Genomic DNA, 25,384 nt, shown 5'->3' on the forward strand with positions numbered 1-25,384 from the left:
TTGCAGATCCAATATAGAGGGATTAAAAGTTCTTTAATTTTTTTTTTTCTCTCCCTATAATCATCTTCAGCTATCCACGTGTTTTACTTCAATTGCTACAGAACCCAGCTGGTTTAATTTTATTAGGTTACCGCTTCCTCCGCCAGAGAGCCCTAAAGCCTCTGCTTGTTTTGGGGGCAGGGACAGCTCTTCGTCCTGCCTCACCTGCTCTCCTCAGACATCAAAGTGAGCCAGTTCACTCCCCCTAGCTTAATCCTTCCCTTCTCCCACCCACCAATGTTCTGCAAATTTCCTTGTATTCTTCTCAGTTATCCAGTGCCCGTGTATTTGTCAGCAGATTCACTTTTGCCCTGGAGGTACTTGCTGGGAGGCAGAGACCCTCTGGCAGCACTTTCCACTCAGCTGCCTGCAGCTGTGAGTCTCCTACAGCCGGACAGGTAAACTGTCTGGAAAGGAAGGAGAGCACTGCAGGAAGGGGACATAAATTTGAATAAAACAGTGCCTGTGACAACATTTCTGTGGGATTGCTTCATTTGGAGGCTAGGAAAATGTGTTGGTAACTGCTGCTCCTGCTGCCTGAAAATACCTTCTAGACAATTCTTAACTGGAAGGTGGAAATATTTCAGGGATAGAGGCAAAGAGGGATCAACTAACCAAAATAGTGCCAAAATGTTTCATGCTTGGGGGTAGAAGAGTAGAGACAGTCTCCTAATACCCTTTGGCAGTTCAGCCATGTAGCAGCTGCCCAAATACACCATCAATTTACAGCAAAGGACCTATAGTGCCTTAACTAGGTGTTTACTGGAAGCCTCTAGAAAAGTTTGCCTTGGAATTGCCCTACCTTTGTGTTTAGTGAGCAGGTTATCTTTTATTGATATTTACTGAAAGTTACTCCCCTGATCCCCTGTCAGGTGGCTTACCTTTTTGGGTGGGCTTTTTAATTTTTGTTATACTGAATATAATCAGTGAATGTACTATGCTATTTTCAACGGACATGGTCCTTTTAAATGAGAAGCCAGTGGCTACAAATATCTGAATTATCTCAGTGGTGCCTTCAGCACTTCCAGTGTCAGAAGGCTGCAGGTGTACCCTCAGTAACTAATGAGCATTTCAGAAATTGCAACTGCACAGACAAGCAAATCAGGGATATCTTGCACTAAAAATGGGGATTTATAGCAGTGAACCAATTATTAAGCCGACTGGGTACAACCTCTAATATTGTGCTTCCTCTCCCACGCTAACTGGGAACACCTCCACCTCTCAGGGAGGGTACATCTGCCATGGCAGGGGGGTCTTGGGTTAGCTGCCCAGAAATAGCTATACTGGCAAAATTTTTCAGTCTTAGCACACAAGCTCTGGAAAAGAACATTTCAGTTAAAGAATGACACTTACTTTCGTGAGGAAGCTTCTAGAAGAATTTCTTTGCTGAGCAGGGGCAGGACCATCACGTTTAATTGTGAAATAAGCTGTCCTTGAGGGAAATGGCATATGCCTGCATTATAGTGATGATTTTGTTGGTCGCCTCTTCCCTGTGTACAAATGCCCTCATATAAACCTTCCTGATGGGTGCTGATGCAACTTTAATGTGCTTTAGGTACAGTGAACTGTTCTCTGTTTTCTATTTCAACATTTTTTTTGGTCTCAGGTGCTAGTCTCCAATACTTTATGTTAATGTCAGATCATAGTAAGGATAGGGAAAATTATGGTGAATATATAGCATTAACATAATCTATATGATTATGAGAAGAGCAAGTGATTAAATTAATTTAAAATTTAGTTTCATCAATGCATTTTTTAGTCTTTTAGTTATTAATATGTAATGCTTTTTGCTTAACAATTAGGAAAGGAAAAAAACTCTCACTCCAAAGCAAGTTATTTTAGCAAACAATGCTTGCTAAGATGGATGCATTACTGTAGATCTTAATGTCCAGAATTTCCCAATATCAATTGTAGGAAAATGAGCTGTTATTTTCCATCTTGCAACTCCTTGGTAGTAAACAAAAATAAATTCCAGTTTTGCTGCAGTTCATTTTCACCTGCTTGCTACTTTTTCCTAATTCAAATTCAAAATCAATTTTTTTTTTTTTCTATTCTCATACCATGTCATCTGAGAACAGTCCATGTAGGCTATGAGGACAAAATCCCACAATTTTGGGCAAAATTCACAATTTTGGGATTCTTTTATTCTTTACCTTCCCCCCATTCTTTCCCACCCCCTAAGGATTCTAAAGACTATACTGTTGCGTAGCATTTGTATGATGCAGCATTCGAGTAGACCATTAATTGACATGCACAGTATTGTAAGCTTTAGTCTGGAGGAGAAAATAAGCAATTTGCTTGATTTTGCAGTGTGAGTTCTAACTGTTGTTAAAGTGCATTTGTAGTTGCATATCTTCCAGTAAAGGTGACAGATTACTTCAAAGCTGGTATTTTCTTTTTGTTAAACAAGATTCTCAAATAGATCCATCTTGCCCACGTATTCTATTCTTGCCAGTTGGCTTTGAAAGCTGGTGCTTGGGCTCATCGTTCAGAACTAGCTTCCAAAAAATGAGGTCCCATGCTGTTTCTATCTTTTGAGCTAGTAGGGGCTGGAAGGATCTGATCTGAAGCCAAGGCGAAGACTGAATTGATGGAATGATATATAACAGCTTTGCCAAGTCCTGCCCAGTCATGAAGCCCCACTTTCTGGGAAAGAGCACTGAGACAAGGGTGGCAGAGCATTCTCTGTGTTAAAGGCTATCCAGAGATTTCCTTCTCTGGACTTAGAAAGACCACATAAGAAAGAACTAGCTTTTTGTTGAATGCTTTTTCACACATTTACGAGTTGTTACTTTCTTCTGCATGCTGCTTCCCCATTTTCTCCCCAGTTATACATATCCATTTGAAGAGGGAAAAGCTTTCTGCTCTTTATTACAGTATTACACATATTTTGACCATATGTAATGTATCATTGCAGAGGCATGCTTGCACATTCAGTATGCTTACTTTCATTTGACTCTATGTGCACACACAAATACCCAAACACACATGCAGGCTGTTCCAGGTGAGTCTAGATGGAGCCCAGTTGTAATTAGGTCTGAATTCTGCATCTCAAAGGAGTTTTCTAGATGCAACCGTAAAATGGAGAATAATATCAAGATCATGTATTTCTCCAAAAAGGTAATTGACAGGAATGCATAGATTCCTCCCATCCCCACCCTCCCTTCCTTTGCTAGCAGCTTCCACTTGTAAAGTAGTGAAAGTTCAGGTCTCTTGTCTATGTTCAGTTTTTCTATAAACTGCCAAGATAGCCTCTGAAACCACAGTGATGATACATATCTGTGTGTCAGATATCCAATTTGTCACCAACTTCTTCCAATATTTGGCAAAGAGCAGGACCTAAATGAAATCCAGTTGACTGGAGCTCAGCTAAGATCTGATAGAGGTGACTTTGATAGATAAATGGTTGAAGAACTTGGTGGAGTCTGTGTAGATGTAATCTGTTCAGCCACTTTTAAATCAGTCCACAGTCTTCAAGTCTTGCTCATTCTGCAGCTGTTGCAGTGGTCAGAAGCAAAACGTTTTTTTGCAAGAGATCACGTGGAGTGAAAACAACTGCAGATCTTGCCTCAGACATCCATGCTTGCAGTCACTTCTGTCTTCAGCTGTAGCAGTCTTACATATTTATAGGCTTTTAATTCAAAATCAGTGGGAACAGTTTAGCTGGAAATAAACTTGATTACCAGCCTTTACTGTCCCAGCTCTCTTAATCTGTCACCCCTCCTACCTGTTGTTTTTATTTCAGGTTTTGTTAATATACTAGGCTGCATACCACAATCAGCTGCAGCACAATAACCTCCAGAGTATGAATGAATGGTCAGCTACGTCAGGTACCTGCTTCTGATGACTCCTGAGCATCTCAAAGTTACCAGTAAAACTTCTCATCAAAATATATAGTACAATGAAATTGAAAGAGCACCCTGCTTTGGCACCCTGATGTCTTTAATCTGACGCTTATTAAATGATTGTTGAAATTCAGAGTGCAGCTGTCTTCAAAGGTCTAAAGCTCAAATCATCATGATCTAGAAATAAATAATCAATAAATACCTTCCAGAATGCAGAAGGCTATTGTTTCATGAGTTAAATGCACATTTTTGAAACTTCTTTGGAAAATATGTGTAAAGCCTGGCATTCCCACCTAGAAAGCTATAGAGAAAGTATTTAGTTTCATAGCTCAGTGCATCAGATATGCAAATGCTTATACTGAAAGTATGATTCAAGTGTTAAGGTGACCATTGCAAAAATAGGGCATTTCAGGACTCATGTGAACCCACAGGGTTTGTGTTTGGATTTTTTAAAAATGTCTACTGATAAGAGCACCCTAGGTCATTTCTATCACCTAAGATGTAAGTAGCATTTTACGCTCTTTGACGAACCATTCAATAAACTGTTTGAAAGAAGATTTTTTTTTTTTATTAAAGCTTACCTGTTGTACTTACAGCATAAATAATTTGTTTGAATCATCAGGTGAGTGCTGTTAAGTCACAGTGAGCGAGGAAAATGGCAAAAACACGAATTAGGGTCCCTGTCCTTAAGTGTATTTCAGTTTGCATTTTGATAGCAGTTTAGAAATGTTATCGCCTGTTTTGTCACAGACATAATTCACATCTTTCTTCAGGCACTGTAAACAAGAGAAATGGTTTAATGGCTCCATAAAAGGCACTCTGTGCTGATAGCTGAGATTAGACCCTTTAGTAATGGATTTTTGTGTGTTGGGGGAAGGGGAGGGCTTGGCAGAGGTAAATGTACTGGAAAAGAATCTTGGAGAGACTCTGATGTATCTGAAGTGCCTGCTGCATTGCTGTGTGTATCGAGAGATAGATTTAAAGTGTGACAGTGTTGGCTTTATCAGTACAGGGGCCTTTTCTTCTTGCATTTGAAATTTTACCAAGTATTATCTCGGGTCACCTCAGTCAGTCTAGTACCTGGAGTTTCAGTGGTATTAGCTTAAGTATTTTTGCATCTGTCTTTTCATCTTGCGGTTAGTCAAGTCCCCTATATTCAAATGTGTTCAAGAAATCTCTCAAAACTTACATTGCATATTAAAAATTTTGCCTCAATCAATGATAAAAATTAGTGAGTTTATTTACAGAATCAGGTTTAGAGAATGATTTGAGAGCATAAATTTGAAAAGCAGCTCAGAAACAGCATGTTAGACCATGACTTACTGTTACTTCCTTTTCTCTCCAGGTACTCAAAGTCCTCAAACTTAACACATGTGAATGTAGTATTACTTAGGAGACATTGGAGTTCACTAGCAGGAGCAAGTGTGGTATAAAATCAACTGCTGTCAATTGATTTTTTACCATATAGTACATGCTCTTGACCTACAAGTGTTGAATGGGACATCTTTGTCTCTTTTGTCAGTGGAGTCAGCATCACCTGCCATTAGCCAATGTCACTGAATTAGTGACATGTTTCATGGCTTTTAAAAGTATGTTTAAAACCATTCTTCAGAAAATAAAACAAGATTTTATCATGGGCAGGAATATGAAGTTTGAAAGTTAAAATGTTACCTTAAGTTCAAAGGAGAAATGACTTGCCACTTCACATAACATATTCCTCATTTCTTCTCCATCTTGAATAATCATCTCCTGAATTGAAAAATATTTTAAGCCATTGCTTAATGCAGTGCATTTCAGGGCTTTCTCAAAAGAACTAGATCAGTTTTATCTGTACAGAGGTGGTACACTTCCTGTTTCTCAGGTTAGAAGGTGTACATATCAGACTCCTCTGAGACAAACAAATTCCTCCTTTGATGTCAGAGATCTTCATAAAATTTGTTCTTCATTTAAGTCTTCTTTGGGTGTTATAATGAACAAAATGTTCAGGGATTAGGCTGTTGATAGATAGCAAAGGAGAACAGCACTTCTGAAGGAAGGATGGCAGGTTTCACCCTGTGTTTTTGCATGTTACATGTGAGCTTGCTTCATGGTGAAATCGTTACTGCTTTGTATAAAATCTAGATCTGTACAACAGCACTTTATGTATAATAGGCAAGCCCTTTTACTCTGCAGATATAAATAGATATATTTATGCACAGAGAATATGCATACAGTAATGTATTATACTTTCAGCAATTTGCTACAGATGGTAGCAGTCCTTCTGCTTGCCTTATATCTCTGTGTTGGCTTTGGAGATGCTCCAGACAGGGTCTGTGGGGCAGAGGTCTCTTTCTGATACCGATAAGACTGACTTTGCATGGTAGGTGAGATGAGATGTTGAAGCCATCCATCTAAATACACATGGTAAGATTGTTTGCCTTTCAAGTTCGGAGGTAGTTATCTGTAAGTAATCACTCGGGATGAAATCTTGGCCCTTGGTCACTTCTTAATAAGATCTTTATTAAAGCAGAGAGCCCGTTACTTTAATAGGGTTGAGACTCTTGTTCTGGGGTTAAGTAAAATGAATTTACCATCAAGAAGAAAGAAGTGGTGAGGAGCTGGTTGTTTAAAATGTCACTTTGTTAATTTGAATGTGTTGGTAGCTGGTATGCTGCACTAAAATTAGATTGTATAAATAAGCAACCCTGCTCTCCTCAAAAGAAAGAGGATTGAGAACATAATATAAAATACAGTTTAGCAAAACAGTGTATGTTTAAATTCTCTTTTAATAGATGCACTATAGAACGAGTGTCACACTAAAATCAGAAGTGACAGGCAGAGGGTTTCAGTGATGATACAAAAGCTGCTTTGAGTGTTTAGAATTTTATTGTTAAAATAAGTCTGTTATCTTCAGCCACACTTAGGATATGGTCTGAAAGGGCAAGTAGCCTTCAAGAAAGCCCCCCAAAATTGCAGTAAGTATTTTTATCAGCCTATCTTTTTTTCCTTTCTACCTCTAAAAGTGTACACTTAAGGAGTTACAGATAAAGCTTAGCATGGTGACTGTATCAGGGGACTGCCCGAGGAGGGCTTTAAATTTTACAGCTACATTGTCTTTCTGGCTGTAGTTAAGATAAAGATCTGATATAAAATCACTTTGGTCTGTAATGCTTCCCCTAAATGAAGTGAAGGTGTTAACCTACTTGATTTGATACACTTTACCCTAGCTTATAAAGCTGGGAGGAAGGTGAGGTAAACTTTAATTAAAAGTACAGCACAGATGCCTTCTAGCACTGTGCCCTGTACCTTGCTAGGACTGTACAGTAAGCAAAATAAAATGTACCTCGCAGTTGAGGCAGCAGGCTGGAGCCGTGTTCAGTGAAAGTAATTTAATTAGTGTTGATCATGACTCCAGATGATGGTGATTTGATAAGGAATAATTTAGTACTTAACAGCCTTTTACATGCACCAACTCCATGTGGGAAGGTAAAGCAAATTGCACAAAATGAATGTGCTGCTTTCACTTGTGCCTGTGCCAGTGAGCTGGAAAACTGCCTGTTAGCAGACGTTCAGGCTCTCAGCGCTGTGATGAAATACCCAGCCAGTTCTCCGCACAGGGCTGTAGTGTGGGAGTCTCTGTACTCCCGTTATTTAAAAATAAATAAGGGAAGTAATTTTTCATAACAGATTAACTCCAAGGAAGTAGCAAAGTAAAAATTAAAAAAAAAAAAAAATAGAGCAGCATGTGGCCTTTGTGCAAATATGTGATACTGGCTTTAAAAAAGAGTCCTGTTGCAGTTGTCTTTTAATTTTCTGATTCAAGTTAAAAAGATTTCCTACCTTTGCATCAGAGCCACCATCCCAGAGTTGTGGGGCCCATCATATGCGTTAAATGTGTGGCATGCATTATTTTACCGAGACATGCAAAAGAGAGTCAGCAGTAAAAGTTCACTAGCAACATCCTGAAACAAACTACTGGATATCGGTCTGTTTTGCAATTACTTTGGAAAACTGACTGGGCTGCATTTTGCCATATTATTAAATTTGAGAATCTCTTTTCAAGAAGTCTATGTGGTCTTCTTTCTAGTCCAAGTTCAGACAGTTTTATTCAGGAAGAATTCTTTTCTTCATGTGCTGTTCACATTTTCCATCTCTGTTTCCTAAGTTGCTGTGCTGTGCATATGCATTTGTATATGTTTTATTGTCTGCTTCTCCTTTCTAATCTTTCCACATAACTGACTATTATCCACCAAATATAATAGCTGAATAGCAGTTTTCTTCTAACTCTCGTGAGTTTTGTGAAAATACGTGGCAAAATAGGATAATGTTATGTTGCAGATGACTCAACTGAAAGGCAGTAGTAGAAGCTGTCATGTAACAGGATACAAGAGGATCTGTTTGTGAAAGAGTTCTGTGAACATTGCCCAACCATGGGAAAACCCATGGCAAAAGTCTGGAATCCAGACCTTACTCACAGATGCCAGAGTTTAGTGGTTCTGATGCTCACTTCTTGGACAGCATTTCATGTATCTCCCCACTGAACACTGGTGTGTGTATCCAGATGCATTAGTATCAGAAAATATGTAGTCTACAACAAGTTGTCTTTCCCAAGTTCAGGTGCAAGGGAAGGGGCAAGATGCTACTTGATGGTATGTAATGATAGCCTGACTTTGTGCTGAGATTGCCTAACAGGAACTGCTGCATGTACAGGGATTTTCACGGAGATACCAGTGTCTATGTCAGGCAGGAATGTGATGTTCATACTATGGTGTTTTGGTGACAACATCAAAAATCAATGATAAAATTATCTCTGATTTCTAGGCATCTCAGAGTTAAAAAATGTATTTGCAACCTCATTTTATTTAAAACCTGACAGGTGTGTTTTCAAGCTCTTACATACCTGTCTTTTAGTCCTTTGTCCTCCTAACCACTTACTGAGGTTTGCCAACGTCAGGTGAACTTTAAATTTTCTTCTGCTTTAATTTTAGTTAAAGTTGGATATGAAATAAGGAAAGCTGTCTGGCGTAAACTAATGTGCTGGTTAACCTTGTCTTTACCTTTGGCCTTTTTCTTAACACAGACCAACTTGTGCTTCTAATTAATGCTGCATTTCTGTCACACGCCCTCTAGGGTTTTTTTTAGCTTTTAGAACGTATGATCTTTTTTTTTTTTTCAGTTTGTATCTATATCACAGTCACTATTGAGTTTGGTCAGGCCAGGATTTTATCATGTTTATTTTTAAGAAAAATTACTTAAGCCATTTCTTCTGCATTTTTTTTCAGATGTTACTTATAATTAAAGGTGCATATAATCATACAGTTTCAAGAGTTTTGTTGCAAATTTTCAAGCATTCTGTGCGACAAAAAGATTACTGGTCATCTACTTGAGGCTGATATATCTGAAATTTGGTTTGGAGTCATTTGTGTGGCACTCTTTGAAGTGGACTACTGTTGCATTTATAGCTAAAAGCTACCTCGCTGATATTACTTAGAAACATTTGGTGCCTGGGAAGTATTTTGCTTCTGACAACATTTACAGTAGTTAAGCCAAATATAAGTGGGCTGTTATTTTCCTGCTAATGAGATGGGATGCTGGCCATCATTCTATTAAACAATAGAAGAGATAATAGCCAATGTGAAGGATCTCTGGTGCCTATTTTTCAGTTGACACTCAAAGAAATATTTGAAATGTTTATTTCCTATATTGTTTTTATTATTACAATGGTTTAATTAATCATGTGTTTAATTAGCAGTGTCTAGCTTACTTGGGAAAGCTAATTGTTGATATTGTACTTGGGTTTTAATTGCATTTTCCTTCTCTTTCCAGTGGCTTTTCATGGTCTCCCTGTGAAAATCAAGAAGGAACCCCATAGCCCATGTTCGGAACTTGGCTCCGCTTGCAGTCAAGAGCAACCATTCAAGTTCAGTTATGGGGAAAAGTGCCTGTACAATGTCAGGTAAAGCAATCAGGAGCATCTTTGCAGTGAGAACTGCTGATTTAAATGAGGACTGACTAAAGAGTAATAAAACCCTAATAGAGATCTTATAAAAGTTACCTCTTCAGCAGATAACAGACTGATGAGATAATGCATTTAGCTGATGAACACTGATGGATTTGTTTACAGTTGTATCAAACACTTACATAATCACTTTAAAGCAGTGTTTTTCATGAAAATGCACATCCTCCATTTCTCCTCCATGGGAGATAGCCAGAGTTTAAAAACCCAGGGTACAAGCGTGGAATAGAAGGAAGGAGTATCTTGTTTTCTGTGAGCTGTGTTGAAAGTACTTTCAAAATGCATTATGCACATTAGGAAAGAGAGATCTGTGTAACAGGCAAGAGATTGGCAGGTCTGAGCAACACATTAGGTATCTGACAAATTTTGCAGATGTTGTATGTGTATATTCATGGGTGATTACCTTTTAAAACCGTGTTTCGTTAGTCCCTGCATCTTTGGTACTTACTCAAAAGCAAGTTGTTTTCTTTTATAGGCATAGATAATAAAACTGTTGTTTATTTGTGGGAGGTGGAGGGGCTTGGTACCTCTTCATTCCTTATTGACTTTCTTTTGGTTGCATTTACGTGCCACTCCTTCTGTTAGTGTCAGCAGCAGCGAAGGATTTCTTATTGACATTTCAGTCTATTTTAGAAACTTTCATCTAGCTTGTGAGTTTTGATTCTCATTAATGTATTACAAAAACTTAGAGCTTAAAGCATTATAACATTTAACTTTTTGGATATGAATAGGGGAAAAAAGAAAGGAAAAGACTGGTACCTTTGCCAGTCATAAGGAGTGATTTTGGTTTCAAAAATCAAATGAATCCATTGATGGGTTTTGATGGGTGCTAGGGGACCTGACATGGGAAAGTATGCAAGCTTGTGCTTACTATATTCCTGATGTCTGCATTTCTCTGGTTAGAAACAGGGATGATCAAAGTGTTCTCAAGTCCTTTCCTGATTTGAGACACCCTTGAAAATAGCATCTATGTATTTGTAGGACCAGCAGTTTATTTTTGAGAGAGAGGGGTAAAAAAAGCCTGTCGGGAGAGGCTGCTGACATCCTAGAATGGGCAGCTAAGCCAGCATACCATTGTTTTTCTGGGTCAGATCCCTTCCCTCTGGCTGTATTGTTTTACTGTCTCACTTTGTGGTTTGTGCAAAAGAAAAAGAGTCTTGACAGGCACTGTCAGCTCTTTGTGCTCTAGTCCAGGTGCTTCTACTTTTATGTATTTTGTATACCTCCTGTTAGAATGTGACTGTAAGACTGAGTCCTTTAAAAATGCACTTCTGTGCCCCAAAGAAGAAAATGCTGTGCTGAATCGCTGGCCTCTAACATGACTTCTTCTGTGCTCTTCTTAGTGTAAAGTAGAGAATTCTTCTGCCCCAAACAGGTTAATAAGTTAACTATAATCAAAAGCTTCTAAATGGGGTGCTTGTGGTGACTTTTTTCTGGATGTAGATGCTATGGTTTTGGTTTTTCTTCTTTCTTTGCAAAAATTAACCTGCCTTGCTTTTCCCTTGCCTTACTAATAGTGCCTATGATCAGAAACCACAAGTGGGAATGAGGCCCTCCAACCCTCCAACGCCATCCAGCACTCCTGTGTCACCGCTGCACCATGCCTCCCCAAACTCCACTCAGACTCCTAAACCTGACCGGGTTTTCCCTACCCACCTCCCTCCATCCCAGTCCATTCAAGACAACAGCTTCCCTATGGATCACAGGTAAAACACAAAGCACGTGAAGGACCCATGCAGAAGGTGTTTCAGTTGTGGCTACAACTCTCTTATATAGGGTAGTACTGGCTTCCTGCCTGCAAGTATCCCCTTTTAGGCTGGGGGATCAAGGTGGAAACCAGCAAGGTTCATAGCGTTAGAAATGTGTGTGTTTATGAAAGGCTGGCACCCAGCTTGGTGCACTAGTGTAGGAGTTCATATCAGCAGTGGCAGAATTTCATTTACCTGCTGGTTCTGTCTCGTGAGGGTGATTACAGTATGCTGGATAATCTCATCTAGGCTCCTTTTCCCACGAAAGGTTGGACCTGATGGTCTTTCAAGGTCCCTTCCAACCTGGGCTGTTCTATAGTTCTGTGATTCACTTGAGGCTGGAAAGCCCTATGAGGTGATGAAGTCACTAGCAAGCATGTTCCTAACTATAAATATCTGGCCTCTTGCTAAGCAGTTCACCTATCTAAGTGATAAGTGGCCATGTTACAGTGTTCCTGCCTCAGAATATTCTTTGGAAGAGTGGATCATTTTTCCAAGTCCTTTTGTAATATAGCATTTCAAAAAAAGACGCCAACAAAAACTGTGCTTGAATCACATTAGTCTGAGTAAAAGCCACAAGAGCTAGAGACTAGAATTAAAGCTTAAACTGTCCTTAAGTCACCCTGTTTTGTTTTGATATGTTAGAAATCCCCAGACAACTATCTTTCTTAGCTCAGTTTTGCAATAGATATGCTCAGTGGATTTCTCTGTTTTTTCAGTCCAAACACTTGTTTGTGGAATTCTATTTACCCTAACCTTTATTGCATGAACCTGTTTTTGTATGCTGAGTTGTGATTGCTCTTGAACACTTAAAATTCCAATGGTGTGTAAAGAGATATATGTTCAGAGACTTGTCTTACCTCTTAACCATTATCAAATTAAGAAAAGACCTGAAAAGAAAAACAGTTGTTAGGAGTGTGATTTGCATGCTTCTGCTCTAATAAGGGCTATTATCTCCAGGGATTTGCGCAGATCACTTCTGAAGGAGGTTGCTGAGGTTAATATTGCTGTTTTGTGCTGTGCTGAGATAGCTTTAAATACCACCACAAGCCCTTCTGGCAGTGAGGAAACACTGAATCGGCCCCTTCACCTGCCATAGTCCCTATCTCCTCCCCAGCTGTGGACTGTGGTCTAACCACAAAGGCCGCCAGTGAAGCCAGGCAGTGGTTTAGATTACAGGATGGTGGATAAATGTGTTTCTATATATACAGCAAAGTCAAGCTATCAGGAGACTGAAACTGGCAGAAGCTAAATGGCTTATGTGCAGAGAACAGTAGTAAGATTTTTTCAGAGGAAAAAAATCTTTTGTTATAAAGCAACTTGCAAAGATAGCACTGAACCTGTATGTCAGCCCTAATCTGAGTATTTGTAGACATCTGCTTACACCTTAGTATAGTTTCTGTACCCATAACCCTCGCTCTGTGCAAGCTTTGTGGGCTTTTTACATGATTTCTGTTCCCTCCCTTCCCTGTCTTTGATATTCATGTTCTTCAGGGCATTTTTCACTAACACTTCCCTTCTATTATAGACCATCATGTGTTCTAGTGAAGTCCGAAATAGCTGACTCAAGCAAAAAAAAAAACAAACCCAAAACTCTTTTTTCTCCTTTTTTAAAGAAAGGTGGAATTATAGTGGAAGATATTTTTTCTCCATTTTCTTATTTGTTTTGAATCTTCTGTATGAAGCAAACATATACTTCATATTTTTGTGATATTCAAATTTTCCTGATTTATAAGGTGAGCTACTACTACAACACATGTATTCAGAAAATGTCATTTAAACAAATGACCTGCCTATATGAGTTTATATATGAATCTATAATTCAAGGCGCAATTTTTTGGAACACGCATTGGTGGCATAGGATAGTATTAGTATCTGGTACATACAGCCCATACATCTTCATACAGGCCATGAGTATATGAACGATAAGTGGTCCTAACAAGTACCAACAGGAAACAAATCCACTTGTATAAACAAATGGCTTGATTCCATACAAAGCTTCCAGTACAACAAGTATTATTAACTTCCTTTGAGGCTTTGTGAGTGAGCCTGTTTCTTATTTTATCTTCAAGTTGCAATTTTCTGATTCACTCCTTGACAGTTCTTAATGATAATTTCTGCTTCTTTTTTTGGCTAATGAAAAAAGGAAAAGAGGGAAATGAATGCAGTGCCAGTCAGCCTAACTGTTTCATAATACATTTGAGTTTCTAAGTTTATTTTCTGCAGGTGTAGGTGGAATTGCAAAACCCAATGTTACAGTGCAGTACTCTTTCTACTGCAAAAATTATAGTATTTACAGCAGCATTAGAACAATTCACTTTGTTTCCACTACTACATTGTAATAGTTTCTATCTTTGTAGTTTCCACAGTATTTATAATTAAGCTGTGATAGTAAATATTTGTCAGAACAAGTTACAGCAGTATTATGACAGATGGTAGTAGAGTTTAAATTGTTTCAGAAACATGTACTATCTATGTGATGATAGTCAAGGATTTTATTGCTTGTGCAATCAAACCCCTGCATTGTGCTTCACTCACACAGCTTTCTCCAGGAGAAAGTCTTTTGCTTGCATGAACCAAAGTTGGTTCACATCCAAAGTACAGGAAACACAAGAATGATCAGGTCTTCATTTTTTTAGTGTGACAGTAAAAAGCTTCCAAAGAGAGGTACAAGTTGGGTTCTTTTGTTGGTTTTTTTTGAGTTTTTTTACATGTGTTTTATTTATAGCAAGTGATAACAGGACTAGTAAGCAGTTTGTTGCAAGAACATTGCATCTGCCATTGATTAGCGTGGGTACAATATTACTACTGTGGTGGTTACTACTGTGGTAATCTGCAGGAGGTAACAGGAAGACATCATGCAGTTCATCAGGGTCCAGTGGGAAAAGAGCATCTCCGTATTCTTCTGTATGCTTCTGAACCTGCAGATGTCCAAGTAATTACATTCAGGACTTTTATCTCAGGTAGATAGGTTTTATGGAAGAAAAAACAAGCATAGGTTCTTGAGAGCAGCATTGCATGTAAATTAAGTTAATTTAAAACCGAATTATCTTATTTTATGTCGACTAAAGAGCGTTTGGGAATAGCAAATGGCAGCATGGCTTGTACAGATTACAACTTTCATGTAGAGATGACTAAGGGGAAAGGTTAAGGCAGGAGAGTAATTAATTCTTGTAGCAAAAATTTGTACCCTCTCCTTTTACTGGGGTGCTGACATTCCCTTCCTGTTACAGTTGGAATGCAGTGCCATCCTTGCGAGTTGATCTCTCATGACACTACCCCTGAGAGGACAGAACAGTGGGCTTTTACCCTGGAATGTTTCCAAATGTTAGAGCAGACAATACTCTATTCAAAATGTGTTTATTGTGGTCAGAATGGTTTCCGTGTAACAGTAAGATGGGTAAGAGTGAATTAGAGTACGAGCAAGATGTTTCTAACACTTGTGAAAGAGCAGAGAATTCTACTTACACCTCCTTCATGTTACTGTGGTAGAATGTCAGTCTTTCTACTGTTTTGAAGCTGGTGCATTTCCTGTTTGCCTCTTCTGTTGAGAGAAGATATTGAAAGCAAAGAGGATGTGGTGGGGACAGGTCTTAGAGCTGGTATTAATAGGTGGGATTTTTGTTTCTTTGCTTGCTGCTGTTGTACAATGAAAGTGATCCTGATGGGAGCACTTGGCATGATCATAAGCAAAATGTTTGTTACTGAGAAAGTGATAACAGCCACTAATAATGGCTTGTGAAGATCTTTGGGAAATGGAACATAGCTCAAGTCCTTTACATGACCTCTCTAATCTGTGTTCTAGATTTCGCCGCCAGCTCTCTGAACCTTGCAATTCTTTCCCACCTTTGCCTGCAATGCCAAGGGAAGGACGTCCAATATATCAGCGCCAGATGTCTGAACCAAACATCCCTTTCCCGCCTCAAGGTTTTAAGCAGGAGTACCACGATCCAGTTTATGAACACAACGCTATGGTTGGCAGTGCAGCCAGTCAAAATTTCCCCCCTCCTCTGATGATTAAACAGGAACCTAGGGATTTTGCATATGATTCAGGTAGGTGAGATTCTCCTTTAGTTCTGCATAGCAAAGGGGTATATGAGTCCAAGACAGTGCTATTGATGTTTTGAGCGTATGAATTGAAACTTGCTCTTTTGACACTTACATCTCACAAATTATGTCTGAGACAGCTTACAGAGTACTAAGATTGCTACATAATACATGTGACTCGTGCCACCATTGCTTGCTCTTTAAAGGGTTTCATTTTCTAGAATGAATTTTCTGGAATTTCTCTGTCCAGAAAGTGCACACATTAAAGAAGTTGAGGAAGAAAGTCATGGGTGCAATCTGCTTTTTTAAATGGGAAATTGTTCTGTACTATCTCATCTTTGACCTCTGAATTTGTGTGCTCCATTTTATGAGTTCTTCCATTTGTCTGCCGGAAATAGAGGACTCTTCCTCCTCTTGCTTGCATTACTTTAAATCAGGAGTAACTCCACTGAAGTGGGGTTTATACAGCTATAAAACCGATGAGGGAGAAGAATCGGCCAAACTGGTGTCAGCTTCTCAATTTGTGCATACTGCAGTGTTTTGTGGAGGTACATAATCTGAGATGCCAGGTTGCTGATGTAGAGAATACACTGTTGCTATTAATAATGTTTGTTATGGTTGTGCTTATGGGGCAACTGGAATGGAACCTTATTGCTTTACAGACGGTACAAAACAGAGGAGGTGGTGGCAGAGTCTGCTCTCAATAGCTTCTGATCAAAATAGAAAAGATAAGCAAGGATAGAAAAATAAATCAAGGGAATAACATTGTAAATGTTTGACACAATTGCAACATAACATTTATATTGTATTTGGGAAAAGAGAGAGTGAATTAGGAAGTCAAAAATGAAGTTTAGTAATGAGTACCAAGTAACAAGGCGAAGGAAACTACAAAGAAGAAATCTGGAAAGATGGTATGGAAAGAAATTGAGTTTAAAACATATGGAGTGCACTAGGTGGGGTTAAACAGTTGATTGGTATGGAGCCAAGAAAATGCAATCAAAATGTTTTTCAGTTTCAGTGTAAGTGATTTCTGCAGCTCCTCCTCAGTTTCTGCCTCAGTCCTATTTTGCGTGTGCCACGCTTTTGAAAGGAAGGGATTTCAGCATGTCCCAGCTATGCTTCTGGAGGAGGGTACACTGCTTTCATACACACCCATGCTGACTTGGGCAGGGGGAGTGGATGGCTCTGTCTGACTTCACTCTGACTCCCTCTTCTTCTTGGTGCTGCTGTACTCCCAGGGCTTTCCTTCTGGTTTAGTCTCTGGCTAGATGCTTTTGCAGTTTATTTTCCAAAGGCTACATGGCAGCTGAGTTGATGTGTCCTTTGAAATTTTAGCTCATGACAAGCTATCTTGCAATTTGATATAGTATAGAACTATTTTTTTATTTTCTTTCTGTAGCTAACTTAACACTGTCTATTTGGTGGGGTATTCTCTGGTATCCTTAATGTAAAGTGCTTGTTATAGAGTTGATCTCGATGTTAGAATGGGGGAATTTGGAAAGTAGAGCTGCTTGTTCCTTTATTACTCTTGACAAGCAAAGAACCAATCCTTAGGTAAATTTGAGTTAGCACTATATAGGAAGGAGACCAGGGTGAAATATTTCTCCAAGCTGAAATATAAGACAAGATGAAAATGGATTTGAATTACAAGGATCAGATCCAGAACTCAACCTATTCATTGATGAAGGTTCTGAGATCTGTGGCTTTGTGGAGTTGTGTATCTCTAGTCCTACAGAGCAGTATGGGAGAGACTGTGTAGTTCATGTGGCAGTGGATAATAAATGGGGGACTGCAGCTTCAGGCACTTCCAGTCCCTTGCAACCTTCACAAGCACCCTTTATTCATCCTGCTTAATTGAAGGTCAAAAAAAGGCCCTTTTGTAAATATGCTTCTTATTTGGCTTGGAAGTGGGATCTCCTTATTGCATACTGTTGCTTTAAATCTGGATTGGCTGCTAGCATTCATCTTTTTTTGGAATATTCTGTATGGAAAAAAGCAGGAAATTTTATTCTGAAATGAAGATGTACAAACTTGTATCCAGTCCTGTCATGCCTATTTATTTTGTGCCAGCAAGAACAACATTCCACTTTATAATAATGGTCTTCAAGCAAAGTTGTTGCTTCTTTTGTAGATGAATGATTAGTTTTTAAAAATGTAATAGCTGTGTAACCAGTGGTCATGAAAAATTAATCTGTTGGTATCAGGAAGTACTTTTATTGGCCTCAGAATCACTGCATTTAAGTTGACACATCTGTACACTCCATAAATTGCAGTCAACAACTGTGGTCTGTTGATATTTTGTCTTGTTACCATCTGTTCTCTAGAAACCATCATTTTCCATCCTTGCTAAGAGTACATTAAATAACCCCTTAGGAAACATAATGTATTTGTCACTGAATCATTGATTTCATTTTTCACCTATGGATGTTCAGGGAAGGAGGGATGCCAGAGTAAAAAGTCTTTTTTTTTCATTGTATTTTATGGCAGCTCAGATAAGTATATAGAAACATATTTAAAAAGTTCATTGTAATGCACTGAGATGTTCCTTTTGGGATGTTTTTGAAAGGGGCTCATAAAAGTTCATTGCTTTTGTGCACTATTCTTTCATACTTCGTGGGAAGCTGATGAATGAAAAGCATTATTATAGAATGATTACAACTCTATTAAAACATGACATTAATTATGACATGGGAAATGGCAGATCAATTAGTTGTAATTGTAATTGCAGGTATGCAATTTCTACTGCAGAATAGAGATAATGGAGATGTTTGAGATAATGGAAAAAGAAAAATGTCAACAGAGTAGAGGCTCTTCTTTATCCATCCACACTTCTAGAAGTCACAGTGCATCATATATGTTCGATCAGATATTTTCTGCCATGCACCTTTTTTTGTTCATGGCTGACAGATGTATTTAGTACTTGATAGTAAATCTACCAACTTTAGTCACAGAAGTGCAGCCAGGGGCATACAGAGCTTTGAGATTTTGCATAATGAATGAATATACTTCACAAGGCTTCCTAAGACCATTGTTTACAAGGCCTAATAGTGGGCATTCCTGTACAGTTAGCACTTCTAGAATTCAGTAAAGTATTCAAGTACTTCCAACAAAAAGGCCAAACTTGATATAGCTTGTCTCTTCTGGGCTTTATTTTTGAGCAGGATCTTCACAGGCTTAACCTTCCTACATGATGTAGTGTATTTGCAGATATACTAAGGTATGACTCTAGTTGTATCTAGTGTGTATCAATTAATACTACAAATCAAGTTTTTAAATGACGAATTATTAAGTTTAAACTCATATTTGGTTTTGCCCAATTGAAATAGTTATTTCGGTTGAGAAATTTTTGTGATCATGTCTTTGGAAACTGAAATTTGTCACACAATAGTAATGGAGATAAACAGAGGAGGAATTGTTGCTTGCATATACTTCTTACTGATTGCCAGGAATTTTTCTGTTGAAATTCAGATGGATTCAGTATTTCCTGAATGTGTTAGATGCATTAGCAGGGCTATTCTCACAGTTTCATTTCAGGGTTGCCTCACAATTAATACGCTTGAACGGACATTAGAAAATTTGGATTCTCTCCCTGTCACTTCTGAGACACTAGTCACATCACTTCAAGAATGAACTCTCCAGACAGAATTATTAGCCTCCATGTCTTGCTTTCTGAATTGCTCATCCCTTTAATTCCTGAAGCCTCACAAGCAAATACCTTGTGTTTGCATGTGAGAATGGATGGGGAGCTGCCCTTCTGTTGAGAGAAATGAGCGGAGGCCGAGAGACAGACATATAAACCTGTTTGTTTTGGATACCCAGTTAGAACTGTGTGATTTTTAAAAGAACATTATGTACTACATATGTTCCAATCATAACTCCTAGGGACTTTCTTCGTATTTCTAGATGAAGAAGTACAGGAACACAAGATTAGGGTCTCAGTGTAGGCAGTATAAAAATATATAATACGAAAAATCTGGAAGAAGCAATGCGGCTACTTTGGAAGACCTTGTTGGAGCTGGAATGGGCTTTACTAGGGCCTAAAGTTGACCATTCAGCTGTATTATCTTTTCTTATCTTGAAAACTTCTGTCTCGTTACATAGACAACTTCCAGCCCCTGTAACAAATGAAGCAGGGGCTCCACCTGCTAAGCTGTTTGCAGCATGGCTCTTCCTCCCACAAATAGTTTTGACCTGTGCACTCAAGACAAGAGTGCTGAAGCAAAAGGCTGTATCATATTTGCAGCAAATGATTTATATAAAGTTCATGCAGGAAGTTGTTAATTGCAACACTTATTAACCTCCTAAGTTTGCTCTTACAGGTATAGAATGTTGTTAGCATTCTGCCAGCCAGGTTATAAATGTATTTACCTAATGATGGGAAACAGAATAGAATGCAAGAGTCCTCTCAAACAGCTGTTGAGGTGTTTCTTGAAAAGGAAGTCAGTGGGTATTAATGTGGAAAAAGACCCCTAGTAGTGCATCCTTCCCTAGGCATCAACCGCCATATTCTTAAATTTGGGAGTCAGCAGAATAGGATAAGAGAAAGTGTTGAATTGAAATTTCAAGGGGAATAAAACTTTTTTTTCACATTATATGTATTTGCAGGTTGCTTCCCCTACCCCCCCATTTCTTTTTTAAACAATTGGTTATTTTGTTACGCTTCTGAAGGCAAAGTTTAGATATTTGGAGATGCTAGTGTAAAGAGAAAAAGTCAGTCAGAGGCAGTGCTGGTTTGCTTTTTCCAGGATATGCTCTGGTGCATTGACCAGTGCAGCATTTAAAGTGACATAACTGATGGTGCTTCTACTACTGTTTTTGATTATATTGGCTAATTTTTGTACAGTGTTCTGAAAACATGAAGTTCTGTGTGAGTGCTAAGTATTATTACTGCTATTTTTCCCTGGAAGATTATTTCACAGACAAATAGACTTCACAGTTAAGAAATATTTCTTGATCATAAGCCTAAATTTTCTCTTTGACCAGTTCCATTCCCTTGCTCATAGCTACACCTCTTTGTAAACAATTTCTTGGTATTAATGTACCACCTCTTAATCACTGTAGATGGATTGCGTGTATGGTCTGTCAGTGTGACTCGTTGAGATCTTACATCTTGCTTCAAAAATCTTCCAGCTGCTTAATCTTTTCCTCAAATTCTCTCTTAAGTTTCCTTTTTTTTCTCTTTTTTTCTTCTCTTTTTTTATCAGGCTGCAAATACTTGCAGTATTTTTGAACACAGTCTTGTAAAACACTCGGTGAAACAGAACTGACTCCATTCTTTTCCTGGATATGGTGCTTCAGTACACACTTCTCAAAACTGCGTCTCCTTATGACCTTAAAGAAATTCTTATACACAGAAGTACAATTGTTCTCAATGAAAATCCAGATGGCATATGGGCAGGAGCGGAGAAGGGATGAGGTTTTGCTCTTGAGTTACGAGGTTTGAGAAGTCTCCCCTCCTCTATTTTGGTTTTGCAGTTTTCCCTGTCATTTAAAATATTTCATCCTTGTATTTTGGGAACTTGTCTTTGCTGTGTTGCTTCAGTGAATGAGTATGGATTTTGTTCAGTAGTTAAGCTGCACTGGACTTTGTACTTGCTCTTAAAACACAAATCTGCTGCTGGACCCTATGACAGCAGAAAATAAGAGATCCGACAGGGAAACTTGAGAAAACTGAACTTCAGAAGATTGCTGTGAAAGGCAGAAATTTAACTTTTCACTTGCTTTCAATCTAGCTGATTTCTTCTATTCACAATTTCTGTCTGAAATAAATCTGTAGTTAGAATTCAGTTTGTAATGTTTGTGAACAAAGGAAAACCTGAATACCAAGTCAATGTGAGTATATAGGCAGGAGATCATACATGTATTTTTGTTTTCAAAGCAGACAATACGATCTGAAAAATTGTCCTGCAATTCCTGTTTTTCAAAGAAATGGATAAATATCCTGTAAATCTACAGTTACAGTAAGTGGCACTGGCTAATGATTTGATTTGAGGATTGAGAGCGCAGTCTGGATTTACTCTTTGTGCATTAAGGCAGGTCAAATGGACACAGGCTGCATTTTAAATCAGTAATGGAAGGCTGAAGCCTGCCTTAAACCAATCACATCAGCCTTGTCCAAGACCAATTGATCCCGAGAGACTGAGCCCTGTGAGCATAGCTTTTATATGAATGGACTCTGTGCAGCCTGAAGTTTCATTCATAAAATGGATGCTGAAGGGAAAAAAAAAAAAAAAAAAGCCAACCCACACACGCCAAACCCTGGAATGTCCATTTATGCGGAGCTGAAGGGTGTAGTGTTCCCTCAGCTGCTGCTTTTGCCAGTTGCCTTAAAGTAATGATTAATGCTGCTTGGCCCTGCCTGCCTGCAACCTGACACCATTTATGGCCTTGGTGTGTTTCTAATGTATAGTGAATGAGAAGGCTACATTCTCAAATCAGAAACATAAACAGGAACTGGTTGGTCTGAATTCCATTCAAATATGTCACTTCAGCCGTGCAGTGTTTGTCCAACTTCGATTTTACAGGCAGGGGATGGGGCGGGGGAGAAAAAGCAACACAGACATTTTTGCAGTAAGATTACCAACAAAAGGAGAGAGGGAGAGAGAAAATACTGCTGTCTTTTGTTGAATTCAAAGGACAGCAGTGTTTAAGGTACATTTTACAGTTACTGAGGTTAATAAAAGCAAACACATGATTTTAAAGTATGCTCAAAAGATCAACTCCATGTGGAATTTCAATTCAGAGCTGAATGTATGAGTCTTTGTTTTCCTGTTCTGCTGTACAAAAAGTTACACATCTCCTAGACAGGCTGTTGACATCTGGTCTCACAAAATGCATTAGATGTTGTCATAGATCTAAAAACCAAAGTTGTGGAAAGGAAGCTGTTTGCTTAAGGTTTTTTCTGTATGTGTGTAGTATTTCCACTTAGACATGAGCCGGTGGGGCCAAACCTAATTCTCTGACAAGTTTTTGTGAAGTGTTATGTAAGAAACTAAACTTTAAAAATTTTAATTAGCTATTTTTTAGAAGGAAGTCTATGTGTATCTATGAGTGCACATACTTGTAAGTTTGTTTTTTTTCCTAGATTGCTGGTGCAAAGGCTGGTGACAGAGAAAATGAATAAAACCTTCCATTCTGAATGTTTCTAAGTTGCATAATGATTTGGGAAAAGATTGCTTAATTTTTACATTGATTTTTAGAGAAGTTGTCTGTTTTCACCCATGTAATTTCAGGGCACCTACATTTTTCATGCTGAATCTCTGACTGAAAAAATAATGCTGACTTTTTTATTGCCAGAACTTTACCAATTTGTAAGACTCTGCTCATTACATAGCTTGTGAGGGGATAATGCTTTTAAAGGTGGTTGAACTAAAACTTGATCCACCAGCATTTGAGTGGTAAAATATGCTCAAGGAATTCCTGTATAAGGAGATTGTAATTAGTTCCAGTATTTCTACCTGAATGTTTTCTTTTGGGGAGACGTGAGTTTTAATCTAAATGTGTTCTGCAGGTTTAAATATCCAAAAGAAGAATTTGTTAACTTCTCCCTGCAAAGCACAAATCATGCATTTTTCTTAGTGATGCCTGGTGCTACCTTGGTGACGTGTTGCGATCTCATTTGAGGAACTCCTTTGTTACCTAAAAAGGTCCCGTTTTCTGGTGATTTCATTATTGTCTTCACCCTTGAGCTGGTCAGAACTTTTCAATGGTGTGGTAAACAGCTGCTTTCCACCAGGAGGCTGAATATGTTTCAGTGGTGGATGAAGTGCTCCTTTGTAAACAGTTTGTCAGTGCTCTTGGAAATCCACGAACAGAAAAGTTATTTGCAGTGGGATTGTGATGTTTTAAGTTTAATGCCAAAAGTATGATGTGTTCTAGTTTGAACATTTTATTTTTAAAGGCTACTTTTTTTCTCTGCACTTGGTAAAAATCTGTCCCAGTACACCTACCACCTGCTCATGTAGCAGAGAAGTGCTTGTACTGTGCAAGAGAAGCTCTGTAAGGCACTGAAGGGATGGCTGATGTGTTCGCAGTGTGTGTAGCACAGGGGCAGGCTGGCACGTGGGAGTGACACCTGGGAGCCAGGTTTGTCCCGGCTACCTGAGGGGCTTGTGCATGCCCTTCTATACCCAGTAACACAAGGAGAGAAGCTGCATGTGCTGCATTTCTTGTCTATGGGAAGACAAGTGGCACATTTAAGTCTAGCTGTATAGACACATGAAATCTGAATTGCTGAAATAGGGACCAAAATTCGCATAATTACTTTTCAGACCAAAAGGAAAATTTAGAAGGATGTGATATAAGTGAAATTGCAGGATTGCCAGAGAAGTCCCTTCAAAGTTTTGGGGAACAACTCCTTTCGGAACAGTTCCTTATGGAAACTGCTTCTAATATAACTTACTTGGTAATAAGGTATAAGTGCTAAAAGTGGGCAGGAAAACTGTAAGGAGGTTCCAGCCTTATTTTCATCACTTTGTTTTAAACCTGTAGGGAAGTAGGTAGGTTTCACTATGAGTTGAGGTGTTTGGTGAATTTCAGTGACTTGTTAACAGGCTCCCTAAGGCAGCTGCCCACCAGTGCACCACAGTGTTCACCTGAGCAGCCACATGGAGGGTGAGGCCAGGCAGGCAGTCCCCTTCTTCTCCCACCCTGTTTCAGATGGCGCATGCCTTCTAAGCCTCCACCTCCATGTCTCTCCCTCTGCACATGCACATGTACAATCCAATACCTTTATATCACACTGTGCTTTGTCACAAGCACATGGGGCATGCCCTGGGCCTCCAGATCTTCGGCTGATGTTGATAAAGTGAACTGAAAAGTAATTCAGAGTTAGAGTGTAACATAACAACCTGTCCTTTAGTTAGGGAGGCTGTGTAAGGTCGAAACAGAAACGGCTGAAGAATAAATCCTGGTTCAGATTTCCAGTTCTTGCTTTGCTCTGCTTCATTCAGAAGAAGACAGTCAGTCACTTCATCCCATAGAATGCAGTCAGTCATTTCATCCTTTGCCTGTGGAAGCTCCATCTTCCCTGTGTCTGTTCTGGCTAGTGACACAGGCTGAAATTCTGGTTTTTTCTCTGCAGGGTGAGAGTGTGGGAATGAAATCTCATCCTTATCTCTGAAAAACAATCAGAAAAGATTATTTAAGGATTCTTTACCTGCTCTGAGTTACACAGAGCTGAGCCAACCTAACCCCTTAATTTCTGACATGATAATTAATATGAACTACCTTACCAAGGGACCACTCAACTGTCTTACCCGATAATGAAACTTAGAACCTGTGCCTGCTAAATTCAATAGCAGGTTTTTCTTGTCCTGAGAAAGTCTGTTTGGGCTTTTTCTGCTTGGATGTATTTCGGTGAAGGCATAGCAGATCTTATTTCCATTATTTTTCTCTGTGGCGGTCCCAGATGAGAACGCATTTTTGCAGTGTCTAGATTACATGTAATTTTTAAAACAGCACCTATTGGGAAAAGAATGGTTTCATGGTCTATGTTATAAGACCATATTCATTGTTTTAAGATGACTGCTATGTTTCTGTTAATAAGAAGAGCAATGAAGAATGACCCCTAAGTATTCTAAACTGATAATAAAAGATAAGCAATTTTATTACATTTCCACATTTTTAGCTAGTTTGTTTGGGGCTTTTTTAAAGGGGTTCTGCTGCACTTGAGCTGATTTAACCTTAAAATGTGAATTACTTCATTAATA

General features: G+C 38.8%; 1 protein-coding gene and 1 long non-coding RNA gene across 9 annotated transcripts in view; one reads left to right on the forward strand and one right to left on the reverse strand.

The window, feature by feature from the left end:
* The window catches only part of ETV1 (ETS variant transcription factor 1), a 66,223-nt gene that overhangs the window by 23,828 nt on the left and 17,011 nt on the right, over positions 1-25,384 (forward strand). For 6 of the 8 annotated variants that reach the window (XM_032110760.1, XM_032110742.1, XM_032110751.1 and 3 more), the window contains 3 exons: positions 9,690-9,819; positions 11,397-11,585; positions 15,433-15,680. In XM_032110760.1, coding sequence (XP_031966651.1) covers positions 9,690-9,819; positions 11,397-11,585; positions 15,433-15,680 — 567 coding nt within the window. The remainder of the gene's footprint in view (positions 1-9,689; positions 9,820-11,396; positions 11,586-15,432; positions 15,681-25,384) is intronic. The other 2 variants (XM_032110789.1, XM_032110798.1) reach the window with 1 other exon arrangement.
* LOC116444978 overlaps positions 17,582-25,384 on the reverse strand; it is a 118,974-nt gene continuing 111,171 nt past the window's right edge. The window contains exon 8 of the long non-coding RNA XR_004240611.1: positions 17,582-24,791. This is a non-coding gene — a long non-coding RNA (uncharacterized LOC116444978). The remainder of the gene's footprint in view (positions 24,792-25,384) is intronic.

This window comes from Corvus moneduloides, chromosome 1 (assembly GCF_009650955.1).
Source record: "Corvus moneduloides isolate bCorMon1 chromosome 1, bCorMon1.pri, whole genome shotgun sequence".
NCBI lineage: Eukaryota > Metazoa > Chordata > Aves > Passeriformes > Corvidae > Corvus > Corvus moneduloides.